This window comes from Thermobia domestica, chromosome 2 (assembly GCF_964235325.1).
Source record: "Thermobia domestica chromosome 2, izTheDome1.hap1.1, whole genome shotgun sequence".
Classification (NCBI taxonomy): domain Eukaryota; kingdom Metazoa; phylum Arthropoda; class Insecta; order Zygentoma; family Lepismatidae; genus Thermobia; species Thermobia domestica.
Window position 1 is genome coordinate 124530951 of NC_137455.1, and position 17887 is coordinate 124548837.

At 36.0% G+C, this 17887-nt stretch overlaps 1 protein-coding gene across 1 annotated transcript; it reads right to left on the reverse strand.

Annotated features, from left to right (window-relative positions):
- Positions 1-1556: 1556 nt before the first annotated feature.
- LOC145675355 (uncharacterized) lies at positions 1557-10767 on the reverse strand. The gene is made up of 2 exons (XM_081745758.1): positions 9413-10767; positions 1557-4594 (listed from the first exon to the last, which is right to left on the reverse strand). Exon 2 carries the CDS (start codon positions 4581-4583, stop codon positions 2601-2603), a length of 1983 nt encoding a protein of 660 aa, XP_081601884.1. The 5' UTR covers positions 4584-4594; positions 9413-10767; the 3' UTR covers positions 1557-2600.
- Positions 10768-17887: the final 7120 nt, after the last annotated feature.

Sequence of the window (17887 nt, forward strand, 5' to 3'; positions counted from 1 at the left end):
TATAATCAAACACTTGTGAGTCTGTTGCAAGGAAATTAGACTTTGCGTTAGTCATACAGGACATATTACTGACAAGCAATAAAAATAACCTTTTCACCTCTGGACAAAATAAAATTTAATTTGGAATATTGTTGTTGCTTCTCTTTATTTAAAGCTGCGATAACAAAAATGAGTATCTTTACTTTCCTTTAAAAAGAAAATGTTATCTTCTCCAGACGGAAGAGATGATAGGTTAACTATTCTCACCAGACGAAGTCAACTTTCGGAAGGAGAGCGGAACAAACACAATAAAACAAATCTTTCAACTCAGAGAAAATATAATGCAGCGCGAAGGAACTGAGTGAGCTAAGAGGAAGATATCTGACTTCCATATATTCTTTCTATTTTTCTTGTTTTAGAATTTTAAGAAAACAATATTCTATATCATAATTACCAAAGCTAGTTGTCGATTAATTTTCGTGGAGCGCCGTAAGAATTCGTGCAAATTTTGGACATTGGTTTTTCCCGACGCTACATGTGTAAAATTTACTGTTATGTCTGGGTATAACAAACGGTTCTGCGAACTCGAAATATTTTAACAACCGGTTCTAGCGAACCGTTGCGAACCGGCTGATTGTCAAGTATGGAAAAAACAGAAAACTATGAGGAGAGTTTTTTTTTCTGCATAACACCGTATTTAAAATACTTTCCTCCGTTCTATGCACCATCGTTGTCAGGGGTAAAGAATATTGTCACATGTCACTTTGAAGAGTTTCAGTGTAATTGTTTTTATTTTTTTATTCTGGGTGCACCCCCCTCAGAAAGTCCTGGATCCGACCATGTCTGCAACAATGGGTGACACTTTACAAAACGTTACATTGTTAACGGAAATTAAATTTAGGTTTTTTTTTTTTTTTTTTTTTACAAAACTGACTTTGACTTAAGTTAACACATAATTGGAAATCCACGTGAGTTGATAACTAGTTTGCACCATTTTAGCATGGAGTTCACTAAGTTTTGCAGTGGCTCTACTTGAAAGAAATGTTGCCACGCTGAATCCTTGTTGTCGATGTCCTTTCACAAACTATATAACCTTCAAATCACACTATAAATTTTAAAAAGGGTTTAAGCCTGGCGAATTACCGGACCAAGGAAATGATGTAACATGACATAAGGACATGTCTTTTATAACTCTGGCAAAGTGACAAGGGGTAGAATCTTGAAAAATAAAGGTTTACTGTTGAATAAATCTCTTCTCGAGGTATCATTTTACTCTGAAGAATCATTTTGTGTTGCTGCACTAACAACATTATCACCGGAAGAAAAATCACCGACCCCACTGGAATAAAAACATCCCCAAATCATGACACTTTTAGAGTATTTCGAGGTTTTAATGGTACACGCAGGACTAAGTGCTTCACTAGGCATGGGATACACCCTGACATGTGAATCATTTCCATAAATGTTGATTTTTGTCTCATCACTGAACAGTACTCTGCGCCGTTGTGTTCCTTGGCCCACTGCACACGATTGTACGCTGTTTTGTGTAAGGCATTGTTTCTTGACAGTCCTATGCGAACGTAGTGTTGTATGATTGACGTTTGCGTTTCGCGCAGGTTCTTCTTTTTCTTCAAATAAAATAGGATCTCCTTTTGGTAAGCGTGAGAAGTTTATTGAAGTTCATAAGAAAAAATAGAAGTTACAAGTTCCACAACAAACATCTACAAAATCTCACTGACTGTTCTTTCAGTAAAATTATTAAAGTTCCACTTTAGATAAAGATTGGAAACACTAGATACGACGAAATACAAAATATATGAATTCGAAGATATATATATATATTGTTCCAAGATTCTAGTTACATGTAAAGATATATGTATATAGAACTAAGATACTATTTACTATTTAATTCTCGTCCCTAAGATACAGTAGTCCTAGATACAGACCGCAAAGAGTTTAATAGCAATATCGAAGTGCTTCCCGGAATGTGCCGAGCCTAGTATAGCAACTAGTATATAAAACTATCGTAAGCACAAAGATCAAATCATCACATGAGTTTAGGTCGACACGTGGACGCACGTGGAGACCTATCATACAGACTTTGAAACTGGACTTAGTAATCCATGCTCTCACTGCGTGATGTACACGCGCGTACATTATCATACTTCCTTGAAAAAGAAAACATTACAAAAGAGAGTATTTTGAAAGTACGTACACTATCATCACATATGTGTGACCCTTCAGTGACCCTACATCCTGTTCTTGGCTGGCACATTATCAATAGCTTAAAGAATAAAGATTCGTCTTTTATACAATATTAACATTGACTTCAAAAATAATATAACAACTATAAAATACACTAACTTATAATCGAACCCCGAACCTTTATATACACTATGTACAGTGACATTCCAGGTAAGTACTGCTAAGAGGGGAGGTGCATCGAAGGTGATAAACAAAATAAGAAAAAGAGAAAAAAAAAATAACAGTAAATATATGTTCATACAACACCTCCCTCCTTTTTTGAATTTTCATATCAAATTGCGAATTTGGTTGCGAATTTGGATACTGAAAATTCACAGTCTGATATGAAACATTAAAAAGATTTTTTTTTTTTTTTTTTACCTTTCCTTACGTAGATTAGGACTTTTCTTAGATGGGACAGCTACCTGTAACTCATCTGTAATCTCAGTAACCTGCTCAGCAATTCTTGACATGACTACAGGCTCAGTGGTATCTTGTTTTTGATTTATTTTGGTAATAATAAAAGGTTTAATGCATATTTGTTTACAACAACTATCATCATCAAAATACCTTTTGAAAAAGCGAAAACATTTACATCGGTAACAACAACAAAATAGTAATATTAGAGCTATCAGAACTGTACCAAAATATGAAAACCAAGAGAGATGAGTTACCTTTTCAGAATGAAGTAGTTTCCATTGTTCATCATCTATTTTCTTTTCTACTTCCTGAATTTTATGGCTTGCTACCTTTAAGTCACTAACCGAATTAATTACATGTTGAATAGGTAGGTTAATTTGCATATCTTCCAGGTATATATGAGAATTTAATCTTTCACAACAATTATCAGTAAGATTTAATTTTGGAGTAAAGTCTTTACCTGTAACATTGGTTTCATACCATGTTTGTGTTTGGAGGATCGCCTTCAAACCATAAGCTTTACAATTATTATCTAGATGAATAATACCTGAATTTGTTAGAATTAAATCATAAGGTTCAAATCCATTACATAATATTGTCATTTTCTCTTCCTGTGGAGCAGCAAAAATCCACTCATTATTATTTAAGGTTACGAATATACAATGATCAATTTGTATCACATGTTTATTACAATCCATGGGAACATAATGCACATATTGTAATAATTTCATTTCACACTCTTGATTTATATGACTAGACAAGATAGGAAACGTTTGTTTACACAAAAACCAATCTTGTTTAAGAATCTTACATTTATTGAACTCAATTTCAGTCATTTTTGCGTAATATTGCTTAATTGAATCAACTAAAAGGTAAGGTTTTTCAGGTTGAATAAAAACAAATTTATTTGTTGTATTCTTTATTTTAGTAGGGAAGGGAGTTAACTTATATACTAGATAACGAATGGAATCTGTCAAAGGGAGACGAATTACATAGGCTAATATTCCATTATTGATAAACACATCTAAATTAATTATTTTCAATAACAAGTAACTATTCCTAGTACTTGTCCCAATTGGTAAAGATAACGCACTATGGAGGTCACTTTGACTAGCCTTCCAATGTTGGATTATTTGATAAGGAGTGATTATGTGAGGCTGTAATACACCTTTCTGTGCATTTAAAATTGCTTGCAAAACAATTTCATACTGATCCTTTAAATCTCTTAAATACCTTTCAACTTTTGCGATATGTTCATTTATTGTATACTTTAAATTTAAATCCAAAAATGCTTCATTTAAATGTCTCTCTCTTTTTGATATCTCTTTACTTATATGCTCTAAACCTTGACTCAAAATATTTTCGTTAGTCTCCACTGTGTGAAGAGTTTTATTAATACCTTGTAGGGTAGATTTAACAATAGTCATCTGCTCTTTACTCAATTTCAAGAAATCTAACTGTTCTTTTTCTAATTTATTGATTTTTTGAGTGTAATAATTGGCATCTTCATCGTCCAAGGTGCCAAATAGAAATTTAGCAAGGTGACCAATACCATCTATTAACCCTCGTTTTCTTCTACTTTCTTGCGAAGAAATTTTTGTTACTTCTTTTATTATTTCCTTAACCTCTTTGATATCAGATACCTTAGTCAAAACTTGATTTACGAACACTGTAGCACAACTTGTTTTATTTGATTTTACCACTGAGTGTCTACACAGGTTTTGTGTCCTATCTACGTAAGTTTCCAAATTACGAAAGCTTATATCTAGCTTACTTAAGTTAACGTAAGAGACCAATTGCCAGTAAGTATTATATAACTGAACCTCTCCTAAAGAGTCATAATAAATACCTGCCGTATTTTCAAATTTCTTTATGCGTGCTCCAAGCTCTAGACTACTACATATAAGAGAAACCAGTAGAATAGCTTTAAGTCCTATCATTTTGAACAATCCTGTAAATATAGAAACGTTATTTTACTTTCCTTACTTTTTTTTTTTTTTTTTTTTTTACAAGATAACATGAAGAATTTGAGTTACTTAATAGTACATCTTTAATCTATTGGCATGCACAGTCATCTCTTGTTTGCCAACCTTCAAGGTACAGTTTACACCTTTTGTTCGAATTATATCGTACGGTCCGCGCCAGAGACTGTCAAGTTTCTTTGATCTGCCGCGGCGGACTGACTCATCATATAATAACACTTTATCTCCTTTCTGAAAAATGCATTCGTTTTCGTTTCTGTCATAATATTCTTTACTTTTCTCCTTTTTGTCAATGAGGTTTGCTCTAGCTAATCCGTGCATCTCCTGCAATTTGTGTTTCAACTGTTTTACATAATCATCGTAATTGTATACAACTTCAGAAGGTTTTCTTTGTAATACACCTGGTACATTTACAGGTTTCCCGAATAACAGTTCGAAGGGAGTGTATTGAGTGGAACTATGAGGAGTGGTATTATAACAGAAAGTAGCATATGATGCTAATTCGTCCCAATTATTCTGATTTTCTGCCACATAACATCGCAAGAAAAATTTTAAAGACTGATGGAATTTTTCTATACCACCATTCGATGCCGGATGGTATGGGGTAGTATGCAGTTTTTCTATTTGTAACAATTTACAAATACGCGTGAAGACATCGCTTAAGAAATTACTTCCGCAATCAGACAATATACTGTGTGGAATGCCAAATCTTAGCACTACATTCTCGACAAAGGCTTTGCTGATTGTATCAGCATCTTGAGAAGGGATGGGAATTGCAATAACAAATTTTGAAAGGTTATCTTGTACAGTCAATAAATATTTGTTTCTGTGTTCTAAAGTTTCTGGGAGAGGCCCGACTAAATCTAACGAGACCTTTTCAAAAACTGTACTGGGCGTGTCAGTTATTACCATCTTCATTTTTACCTTTTGTTGTGTGTTTCTATTCTTTTGACATATTTCACACCCTTTTATGTAATCTTCAACATCTTCCTTTAGTTTTGGCCATTCTTTAATGTCAATATTATTTAAAGAAAGGTACTTCCTAATCTTTTCATAACACCTATTCATTCCTATATGTCCACCTAGAATTTGAGTATGAAACTCTTCTAAAATTTTGTTTTTCGTTTCTAAGTCTAAAGCTTCAGCTTTTTCTTTCTGTTGTGAATCACAATTTGATACCCTATCTTCTTCTTCAATAACATCTAAAGAATACATTCGTGACAAGGCGTCAGAATTTGTATTTAAGCTTCCTTTCTTATACACAATTTCGTATTGATATTCCTCTAAAAGTATTCTCCATTTCAAAAGTCTAGATGTCGGATTTTGTACTCTAAAAACCCACGTTAGTGGCTTGCAATCTGTGACAAAAGTTACTTTTGTTCCGTAAATGTACGGTCTAAAAACTTTGCTAGCCCACACTAGAGCCGCCAGTTCCCGTTCAGTCGCTGAGTACGATCTCTCTGCTTTATTGAAAACTCTACTAGCATACGCAATTGGAAGATCTTTGTTTATTTCACCCTGTGAGAGAATAGCTCCGCAGGCAAATGCCGAAGCATCCGATGTGATTATAAAAGGCTTTTTAAAATCAGGATACTGCAAAATTGGAGGAGTTGTCAATTTCTCTTTAAGAGAATCAAATGCAACTTGTTGTTTGACTCCCCAAGAAAACTGGACCTTTTCTTTTAATAAGGACGTTAAGGGTAAAGCAATTTTACTGTAGTCTTTTAGAAATTTCCTATAATATCCAGTAAGTCCTAGAAATCCCTTAATTTGTTTCTTATTCTGAGGAACAGGAAAGTTCTGAACTTTCTCCACTAATCTTGGATCTGGTTTTACTCCGTTAGGTGTAATGACATGTCCTAAGTATGTTAATTCTGGCTTCAAAAATTCAGTCTTATCTACACTTAACTGCAAATTGCTTTTGCGAAATCTTTGCAAAATCTCACGTAATCTACTATTATGCTCTTCTAAAGAACTAGAGAAGACCACTAAATCATCCAGGTAGATGAAACAACTCGTACCTGTCAGCCCTGCTAACACTGTATTCATCAATCTTTGAAAAGTGGCCGGTGCTGTCGCCAGACCGAAAGCAAGTCGCTTGAATTGATAATGATTTTCAGGTGTACTGAACGCAGTTATAGGTCTATCCTTTTCCCTAATATAGCATTGATGGTACCCGCTATGGAGATCTAAACTGGAAAAGTAACGCGCATTGGCTAAATTACTCAAAATGTCGTCTATGTTAGGTAACGGAAAGGATGAATGGACACATAGATCATTGACAGATCGATAATCGACTATTAGTCTATATTTCTGTTTTCCTGATGCATCGAGTTTCTTTGGAATAAGGAAAATAGAACTGTTCCAAGGAGAAGTTGACACTTCTATAATGTCTTGCTTTAACAACTCTTCTATTTGTCTATTTAATTCTTCCTTATGACATTCTGGCACTCGGTAATTCTTTTTGTTAACAATTTTGCCTACATGTTTGGGATCAATAATAATTTCATGTTCAAGAACATTTGTAGCAGTTAGTTTGTCTCCTGGTAGAAAGAAAACATCATTGAATTCATCACAAAGTTCAAGTATACTTTCTTTTTCTTTGGGTGGTAAATGACCTAGCCTTAAAAGCTTATGAAGTAATTTTAAACGTTCAGTTAAACTTTCTGAATTTGATTTTTGTGGAACCCTGTCTTTTTCACATTTTTCTTCTAATTTCTCTAACTCTATCGGATCTAAAGTTATATTCTCTACTGAAGAATTCACATTTAACACACTAGCTATGCATTTATTTTCTTTCGCTACTGTCAAACAAGAAGAAAGAAAAACACCAGGTTTAATCTCTCGTTTTTCTACAATTCCAATTCCTGTGCTGTTTGTGGGAACAAAAACTAGCTTCTCGCATCGAGCTGGAATACTATATGTCAACGGTAGTATAAGCTTATCGCTGCCCTTAAGGTCAAGTTTCTGGCAAGCATGTGTTGACAAGGGAGGAGGAGGAGGAGGAGAATGGAATTCTAACAAACAATTTTTTTGTTTCAAAAAATCACGACCAAGAATGTGTCTGCCTTCCGATAAGCATCCTTCAGAAATAACATGAAATTTATGTGAGAATTCTACTCCTTTTATCACTAATGTTAGATAAATAGTACCTAGTGACCTAGTTTTAACATTGTTTAATCCTTTCAATGTCACAGTTTGTGTTGTATCAATATTCTTTCTAAAACTGCATGGAAGTGCATGGATTTGCCAAAGACTTAAATCACTGCCTGTATCTAAGAGAAAAGTTGCATCAGCATGCAATTCTTTAATGAATGCCGTAATAGTACCTTCTTCTTGATTTGTTACTATGCAACCCTTCGTGTTATCTGAGATGCAAACAGGTTGCTCATTTACATCCATTTGCGGTTTCCCTGACCATTACAACTTGAGCACAACTGACTACTGCAGGCTTTTACTTCATTAAAATGCAGAGAACTTTGTTCTTTATCACAAATTCTCTCATTTCCACTAGTATTTACCCTACTAGTATTTCCACTAGTATTTACTTTACTAGCAACATGCAAACAATTGCTATAACCTTCCGTGCCTCGCGCGGCGCTCTCGGAAAAATTACAATTAACCCCTCCTGTGCCTCTCGCGGCGATCTCAGGAGAATTTCCATTAACACATCCTGTGCCTCTCGCGGCGATCTCAGGACAAATTTCACAAACGTGTACCGTTTTCATAAACTGATTAGAAGAATTTCCTCTTTCCTTTCTTTTCTGTAATTTGCATTGAGCTTTGGTGTGACCAGGCTTATGGCATAGGTAACATACTAATTCTTTCTTTTGAGCTTTCTTACTATTTACATTTGGAAAGGGGAGAGAAGTGTGGGAAGTGATCTGTGTTTCTTCTTCTAGAGCGAGTTCGATAATATATCCTAAGGATGTATCATCATCGCTTTTAGATCGTACAATCATCTGAATTCTGTCATTTGTTAGCCCCTGAATAAAACTTGCTTTAGCTAAAATTTCAACAAGTGCTATTGCTCCTGGCAATTTAGATGCATCTATAACACGAGCAACGGCTTCGCGTAATTGACTTTGAAGAGTATCTACTTTACTTGCCCATGATGCAATTGAATCAGATTTGGTTTGTCTAGCACTAAAAAGCTGGCATGCATAAAAATCAATAGTTCGTCTAATGGAATAATTTTCTATTAATATTTGTTTAACAGCTTCCCACGTAGTAGTGGTTTTTCTAACTAACAATTTAGATCTAGCATCCCCAGTTATTTTTGCTTTAACAAATTTCAAAAGGGTACTATGCTTAGCTGGGTCAACCAATTCAAAAGCAGCATCTACATTAGACAGAAATTCTTCTAATGCTTCTCTTTTTCCCGAAAATGGTACCGAAATTAACTTTAGTGCTTCCGAAACACTACAATACTCTACTTCTGTATCAGAAGAATCTGCACTACCAGTGGTAGCCATTGGCAATTAGTACTTACGTTAAACTATACAATTTAAATTTACAAAAATTTTGTTAGCGACAATACCTTTCTTACACCTTCTGTTTTGCCAAGTATTCCCAAGATTAAACGAATGAAATATATTTTAATCCTTCCCTAGAGGAACGGTGAATACTAAAGCCTTCTATCCTAGACTGTTCTTGTCTTGATTTTACGTTATTCACTTCACAAGTAAACAACAACCGCGGTAACCAAAGAACAAATCTTTTCTAGCTCCAGGCGTAACACTTTCAAATTTTGGAAGTTCAAACAAGCAATGAAAATTGTAACCAACCTTGAATTATCTGTGATGGGGGGTGCTGCTGGCGTCGATCCTGGTACTTTCCTGATGTTGGTTTAAAGATGAGGCCTCTGGATTTCCACAAGATCTCGGCTTGGAATGTTGCTCAACTGGGACCAGCCACACTTGAGAATGGTACTGCTTACTGGATCTCTGGAACTGGTTGCAATAAAACTGGAACACTGGAACGGTGTATACGCCGAGGTATCCGCTACACCTTGAACAGGCAAGCTTCTTGCACTCACAGTAAAAAAGGTGTTGTCGACGAAGTGCGGTCTGTATCTGGACGTAACGATATTTTAAAAAACGTATCAGCTTCGTGTCGAAGAACGAACTCTGATTACAATGGTGAATGTTCAACTTAGTAACTGTGGAACGTGCACTGGAATCGAACTTCGAGTACTTCGGTTGAGATCCTGGCCAGCTGCCACCACTTTATTTTCCTGTTGTATGATTGACGTTTGCGTTTCGCGCAGGTTCTTCTTTTTCTTCAAATAAAATAGGATCTCCTTTTGGTAAGCGTGAGAAGTTTATTGAAGTTCATAAGAAAAAATAGAAGTTACAAGTTCCACAACAAACATCTACAAAATCTCACTGACTGTTCTTTCAGTAAAATTATTAAAGTTCCACTTTAGATAAAGATTGGAAACACTAGATACGACGAAATACAAAATATATGAATTCGAAGATATATATATATATTGTTCCAAGATTCTAGTTACATGTAAAGATATATGTATATAGAACTAAGATACTATTTACTATTTAATTCTCGTCCCTAAGATACAGTAGTCCTAGATACAGACCGCAAAGAGTTTAATAGCAATATCGAAGTGCTTCCCGGAATGTGCCGAGCCTAGTATAGCAACTAGTATATAAAACTATCGTAAGCACAAAGATCAAATCATCACATGAGTTTAGGTCGACACGTGGACGCACGTGGAGACCTATCATACAGACTTTGAAACTGGACTTAGTAATCCATGCTCTCACTGCGTGATGTACACGCGCGTACATTATCATACTTCCTTGAAAAAGAAAACATTACAAAAGAGAGTATTTTGAAAGTACGTACACTATCATCACATATGTGTGACCCTTCAGTGACCCTACATCCTGTTCTTGGCTGGCACATTATCAATAGCTTAAAGAATAAAGATTCGTCTTTTATACAATATTAACATTGACTTCAAAAATAATATAACAACTATAAAATACACTAACTTATAATCGAACCCCGAACCTTTATATACACTATGTACAGTGACATTCCAGGTAAGTACTGCTAAGAGGGGAGGTGCATCGAAGGTGATAAACAAAATAAGAAAAAGAGAAAAAAAAATAACAGTAAATATATGTTCATACAACAGTAGACCCCATGAAATTCAACTTGTTTCTTACTGTAAATGAACAAACATTGACCTCAGATGTTTCCCGTCAAATCATTGCAAAATCTTGTGATGACTGAAGTCTGTTTGCAAAACAAACGCCGTAAATCATTGTTCCGAATCTTTTCATTCTTGTTTTAAGAAACCAGATAAAGAAGTATATTTTTCTATTCTCAAACTACAGATGGTATGCATGTCTTAAAAGAATGTGTTCTTTATATAAATTATGTGAAGGGTAATCCAATCTTAATGTGTTCAATACCTATAATGGTACTATGAATGATTATTGTATATTTCGGTATAGAATGCTTCTCCAGAACTTCGGGGCAACTAGCACAAATACATGGAATTCCACCTTCAACCACAGACACGCATGCGTACAACCAGAATTCTTCTTCCTCACTCCAGCCCTGCCCAAGCACACTTGGCTAAGCTTACGTGCAACAATCTTGGTATGATATTTTGTTATCTAAGATGACGTGTTCCAATCATTGTCGTTTCCTCCCACGCAGAGGAACTTTTCTCAGCTTGGCTTTGGCTCTAATGCCGTGCGCACACCAATCAACTTTCTTTTTAGGTTGGTAACAACTATTTTTTCCTCCCCAGAGATCTTTTCGACTACCACGCATGATAAACCTCAGACCTAAGGGGCTGAGTGCAACGTCTGCACACGTTACAATTCTCCGCACATCTAAATTGGTGCGGAGTGCAGAACTTTTCAAGCCAATTAAAAACCTATGTTTTGGGCTTCCTCAGCATCTTGTACGCTCGTTCTGAGGCCATTCAAAGTCGTGCTATCTAGACGGAGTCCGCAATGTCTTAGGTACGATCTAGCCCGGAATTCCGAGTGATTCCTGGTAAACCTTGGCGTATCTCTCCCTTACTCTGCCCGGCTTCCTCGTGAAGTCTCCATAATTCATCCTCTTGACTAACTTGGCACTCTGTTTCTGAAAGCTTGACGTCAGCCAGGGGTTTGCCCATAATCGTTGGTCGGCTTAGGAAATTGACGGTCAAAGTCTGCCTCCTTCGAACTTGGCAATCTGCTTCTGCAAGCTTGGCTTCAGCTCCGACATAGTTCCAGAAACCGTTGTCCAACTTAGGAAGCTAACAGTCGAAGTTCCGTTGCTCCCCTATTTGATGTGAGTTCGGATAGACTCTAGGTTCATTGCCTAGTTAGCCCGTAACTCACAGGTAGATTAAATAGTCACACCTGTATACCTGAACCTGTACTAGGACACACGTGCCTTCCCAGTCTAGTGACGTTTTTCTTTATTTTGTTAATGGATTTTCTTTTGTTAGTGATTGTATTGATTGAGACAAGTCATCACGTAAGTTGTAACTTTCTTCTAAACACTTTTTCTAACACGCCGCCCCAAGGTCGTGGACTTGTATTATCAATAGAACTAATAAACCGCAGAGGTACTGCAAGGAAGAGATTCTTTTGCTTTGCTTAAAAATATCCCAAAGGTTGTTGGCTATAAATGTTTAATAGAGATAACGAACACCTGCTTTTCTTAGAAGTATAGTCTTGGCCGAGGCCAGCGCTACTCTGTAAAACTAAGATCTTCAGATTGGTTGTTAGCTGAGTTCCTGTTCCAGTTTGTAACTTTGCCGCTCGAGTTATAATTGGTAATTTGTAGAAACTTTGCTGATCAAATACACACTAATTATTTGCTGAGCAAAACCATTATTTTTTCATTAAAAATTAAATACATGTTACAGTTTCACCAACCATCTTTTTGGCTTCATCAGGATAACTGTACAATCTTATATAATACATACACCAACTAAGACATCCCTGATAATAATGTGAAGAGACGTCTTTAGCTTGTGTATGTATATAATTCTGCATAAAATAAATGTAGAGAAATTGAATTTTAGTCGGTTTTATATAAATTTTGACACAACACAACACAACATGATCTATAAGAATATTATGTTAATACATAAGTTTAATGCCAAACTTTATGAAGTGCAAGAAAGTGTTACTAAAAATGCAAAGCAAGTGTAAGGTGTAAGAAATACTAACTATTGAGATAAAAGGGTAGAGGAGGAAAACGACTAAATCCAAAAGATGCAAAATTGATCCCAAAGGTATTGGGAATACTCCATGTATTTCTGGTGTTAGTATCAGAATATCAGTATTTATGAAAAATATGAGTACCGTAACATAGGATCTTAAACCCTGGTGGTAACATTAACTCAAAACGGAGAAATACAAGTGCTGATCAAAATGGCCCACCGTGACCATATTGCGCGGCTCTCGATCTCTTCACTTCTATGGTCACTTGCTACTTACACAATACAATGCATTGCGTCAGATATATTTTATGTTCACGTTTGAGCACATAGCAACATTGTCCAAGCATAACACTGATTAGGCTCTTAACAATAGACACTGAAACAAAACATTACTTGCTTTGTTAAAATAACAAAAGAATAATTTCTTCTTCCAGTTGACACTATATCAGGAGCTAATGCCGGTCACGCCACTCGAAAATAACGGGGTCGCGCAAATATGCTTTCACTTCTCACGAGGGTATAATTTATATTGTCATCAAGTAGTACCAACGTAAATCTGCAGATGTGATGGATGGGCCATATTGGGGACCCGGGCCATAATCGGCACAGGACCTTAATTATTAAATACTTCATGATTTTTAAATTTCGCGACACATTCTATGAGACTCAACCATTAGGTTGAGGAATTGTGCACAAGTGCAGACTTGCATTAGATGTTGCATTACTAACGTACACTTTTAAAAAAATAAATGTTTCATTCAAAAGGACAAAGGATGGAGAAGACTTAAGCTAAATTTTATGTTTTCTCAAGCAATACTTTTCAATTATAATAGAAATTGTTTGCTGTGCACAATTCTCCCACTTTAACCTACATTACTGTTTTGGGAGGGGAATATTTTCATGTCTAGACATGAGTAAAATACAATTACAGTACACATTAGCAACAATAACATGACTAGCAACAATGACAATTACATAAAAGATCTAGAACTTCGAGTTTCGAAGTCACATTAAGGGAAATTCGAATTATAGAGGTATGTTAAAATAACAAAAGAATAATTTCTTCTTCCAGTTGACACTATATCAGGAGCTAATGCCGGTCACGCCACTCGAAAATAACGGGGTCGCGCAAATATGCTTTCACTTCTCACGAGGGTATAATTTATATTGTCATCAAGTAGTACCAACGTAAATCTGCAGATGTGATGGATGGGCCATATTGGGGACCCGGGCCATAATCGGCACAGGACCTTAATTATTAAATACTTCATGATTTTTAAATTTCGCGACACATTCTATGAGACTCAACCATTAGGTTGAGGAATTGTGCACAAGTGCAGACTTGCATTAGATGTTGCATTACTAACGTACACTTTTAAAAAAATAAATGTTTCATTCAAAAGGACAAAGGATGGAGAAGACTTAAGCTAAATTTTATGTTTTCTCAAGCAATACTTTTCAATTATAATAGAAATTGTTTGCTGTGCACAATTCTCCCACTTTAACCTACATTACTGTTTTGGGAGGGGAATATTTTCATGTCTAGACATGAGTAAAATACAATTACAGTACACATTAGCAACAATAACATGACTAGCAACAATGACAATTACATAAAAGATCTAGAACTTCGAGTTTCGAAGTCACATTAAGGGAAATTCGAATTATAGAGGTAAACTTCGATTCGTAGAGGTTCGCAGATACGAAATTCCGAGTTACCGAGGTTTTTAAATATAATTATGAAACCCTTAAAATTCGACATATCGAGGCTGTAATTTTTAAAAAAATATTCGACTTATAGAGGTTATTTTAACGTTGAGTGTTATGGAGAGTTCGAGGGAGTGTGAAAAAATCGAATTATCAAGGAATGTAAGTTATCGAGACTCTACGAAGTTCAAACAACTGATTTTCCTTTCTTATTGTAAAACTGCAAGATACTTTCAAACTATACCAGTTCTATATTCTAACCAGAAGAAACATTCAAACTAGACCAGTTCAATTTTCAATAGGTGGATAAGGGGGGATGGGAACACCTACTCTTGGGATACTGAATTCATATCAGAAAAACAATTTATCGCCATTTCTTACTGTTTTGTTTTATGAAAATCTAAATCAGAACTGGAAGTGACAAATTTCTACAACTTCCAGTTTCAATAGAGAGACTGAAAATATTCGCCCATTCTTTGGACGTTAAATTTATATCAAATAAATCGTCTCTCGCAAACTATTCCAGTTTTGTTCATAGGGATCGAAATTGAAACCAGAAGTTGTCAGATTGGATACTTGGTTAGATTTGAGTTTGGTGTCCTTTCAGCAGCGAGGCTATATAAGTACGTAGACCTACAGCTTACTGTGAAATTCGAACCATATGAACTCTTACCGGGAATCAAACCCGGGTCTCTCGTGCCGCCAAGGGCGCGTACGCCAATTACATAGCCACATGGGCAGGTGATTATTATTATTATTATTATTATTATTATTATTATTATTATTATTATTATTATTATTACTTGAACATGATTGTGTATTTCTCCAGAGCGGAACAAGAGAGTACAGTGTCTGTTATCCATGTTAAAGTATTAATAAATTCTAACCATAAAATACAACGAAAAGAGTAAAAACATTTTCTTCAGTATAAAGCAAACACAAAGAATAAAAAAAATATCAGGATGAGAACTAGACTCTAAATCACAATAAGTCCGCGCTGAGATTCGAATCCGGGATCCACCCCATTTGTGCACGTGACAATTATTTGGTATCTCTTTTCGTGTTCGTCCAGCCATGATGACGTAATTGTTTATATGTGAGGACCATCCAAAGGACTCGTCGAGTGGCATTTTTTACACGCTTTAAACGTGGTCTTCTGGCCAAATAGTTAAACCATGCTCTCTCTCTCTCTCTCTCTCTCTCTCTCTCTCTCTCTCTCTCTCTCTCTCTTTCTCTCTCTTTCTCTTTTTTCCTTCGTTGGGAAGAATCCATACGACACTTTTACTGCTGCTACGACATTTAATGTAGTCTTGCTTTTTTTCCCCAACACTATTCACACGTGGAAATGGAAAAACAATTTGTCCGCTTGCAGATGGACCATTGACACGTATCCGTGTCAGGGTTGCTAACTGTCATTAGGATCTTAATATTTTCTACGCTACCCCAGGATTTCCCAAACTATACGTACGTCTTGGCTGACTTATAAGGTTCTGCCAAATATTTGGAAAGTGACCGACAAGACACTTAGCCTACATTGTTTTCGAGCTCAAGCATATTTTCATTTGATCAAAAGTAAATATCAAACAAAAATCTACCTGGAACACGAAGCGAAAGTAACTTTTGGTACCGATTTGAGAAACATTTGCAATGAGCAACAGGATAATCACTCCGCCAATTAAAAAGTAAACAATGATTTTATGCTTGTCTTCAAGGTTTTTTCATAAATTATTCCTGTGTTTGGGTCGCCTCCTATATATATATAGGTCCCGGCAAAAACACCTTTCACGTTTGGAGAGAGCGCTGTGCGAGTTGTTGTGGGGATAAGGCGGCGCAGGAGATATCGATCAATCGATCAATAGCGGTATACGTGCCATTTTCAGTAGTCGCAATGGCGTGGCGCGGTGAGCATCGTGCGTTTGTTGTGGAGTAGAATAGGCTATTCGTAATGGTTTTCTTTGATTATTATTCAGCGGACATCTCGCATTCGGTTCGGACTTAGCCGACATGATTCTGTTCCGGATAGAAAAAAAGAAAAAATATTATTCAAGTTTAGGTATCAAACTTTAGAGGAACAGGTTTTGCACTGAGAAAAAATCGCCTGGCCGACCTCTTTATGTGTTGAATGCTTTGGAGATTGATGGATAGACGCTCTCACACGCACCACATTTTCCGGCGTTGTTACTGTTCGAGGTCAGTGAGGTGATCACAAAGTAGTAATCACAAAATTACCATTACGAAGATACTTTTCCACAATAAACGCAAGATGCTCACCACGCCATGCCATTGCGACTACTGAAAATGGTATGTATACCGCTATCGATTGATATAGTAAAATCGCTCAAATCGTCCCCACGCGGCTACAAAGGAAGCGGAACACAATTGAAGGAAACCGCGTGTTTCTTTGTTACATGGAAGGGATAATTGAACATGTCTTTCCAGTTGAGGGTGGCCTGCCAGTTGACCTGCTGAAAAAGAAAGCGATGTTGCAATTTTCACCCTCTTGCTTACTGATTCTTCAGTAGTCTTCGCAGAAAGACAGATTTATCTAGTTTTTTTCGTTACTTTTGTTTTCATTGCATCCTCCTCCTTCCGTCTCCCTTAGCTTGAAGGGCATAGTTATGGGACGTTAAACTGAAATATTTCATTTAATTTGAATTCGATTTGGATATATTGTAAGGAAGAGAAAAAAGAAATCAATCATTAGTTTCATGAAATGTGCTTATATTACTCTTAAATATAGCATATTGTTAATATTATGTAACTTCCATAACGATAACGCTTCCTCCTTCCCCTCCCGGAAGGCAGTGCCGCAAAAGCCCGATGAGAAAAAAATACAATATTTCTTTGCCACTCCCAGAAATCCGTTCTTGACCGTCCCTGTCCATACTATTATACTGAATTCCTTTAATGATTGTTTTTTCTATTATTATTATTATTATTATTATTATTATTATTATTATTATTATTATTATTATTATTATTATTATTATTATTATTATTATTATTATTATTATATAATGTATCCTCGATAACAAAAGTTTAGCGATGGCAACAACGTATTACTTCGACACCGAACACGTGCCGTTTATGGCTTATGTGGAGTGTTATTTATGAGGGCGGTTAGGGTAAATTTTCTGCTTAAGTACAAAGGAAGCCGGTTGGGGACCAAAAGAACGTCTCGACTTTACCTCCTCCACCGTCGTATCGCCACCACAACTCACACAGATCCCTCTCCAAATATGGCAGGTCTCTTTCCCGGACCCTGTAAATCCCTACATTTTGTTTGCAGAAGCTTATGAAGTCAGTCAACAGGCTTAACAATTTGAGCCCAGCTAGGTAGCATATAGGAACT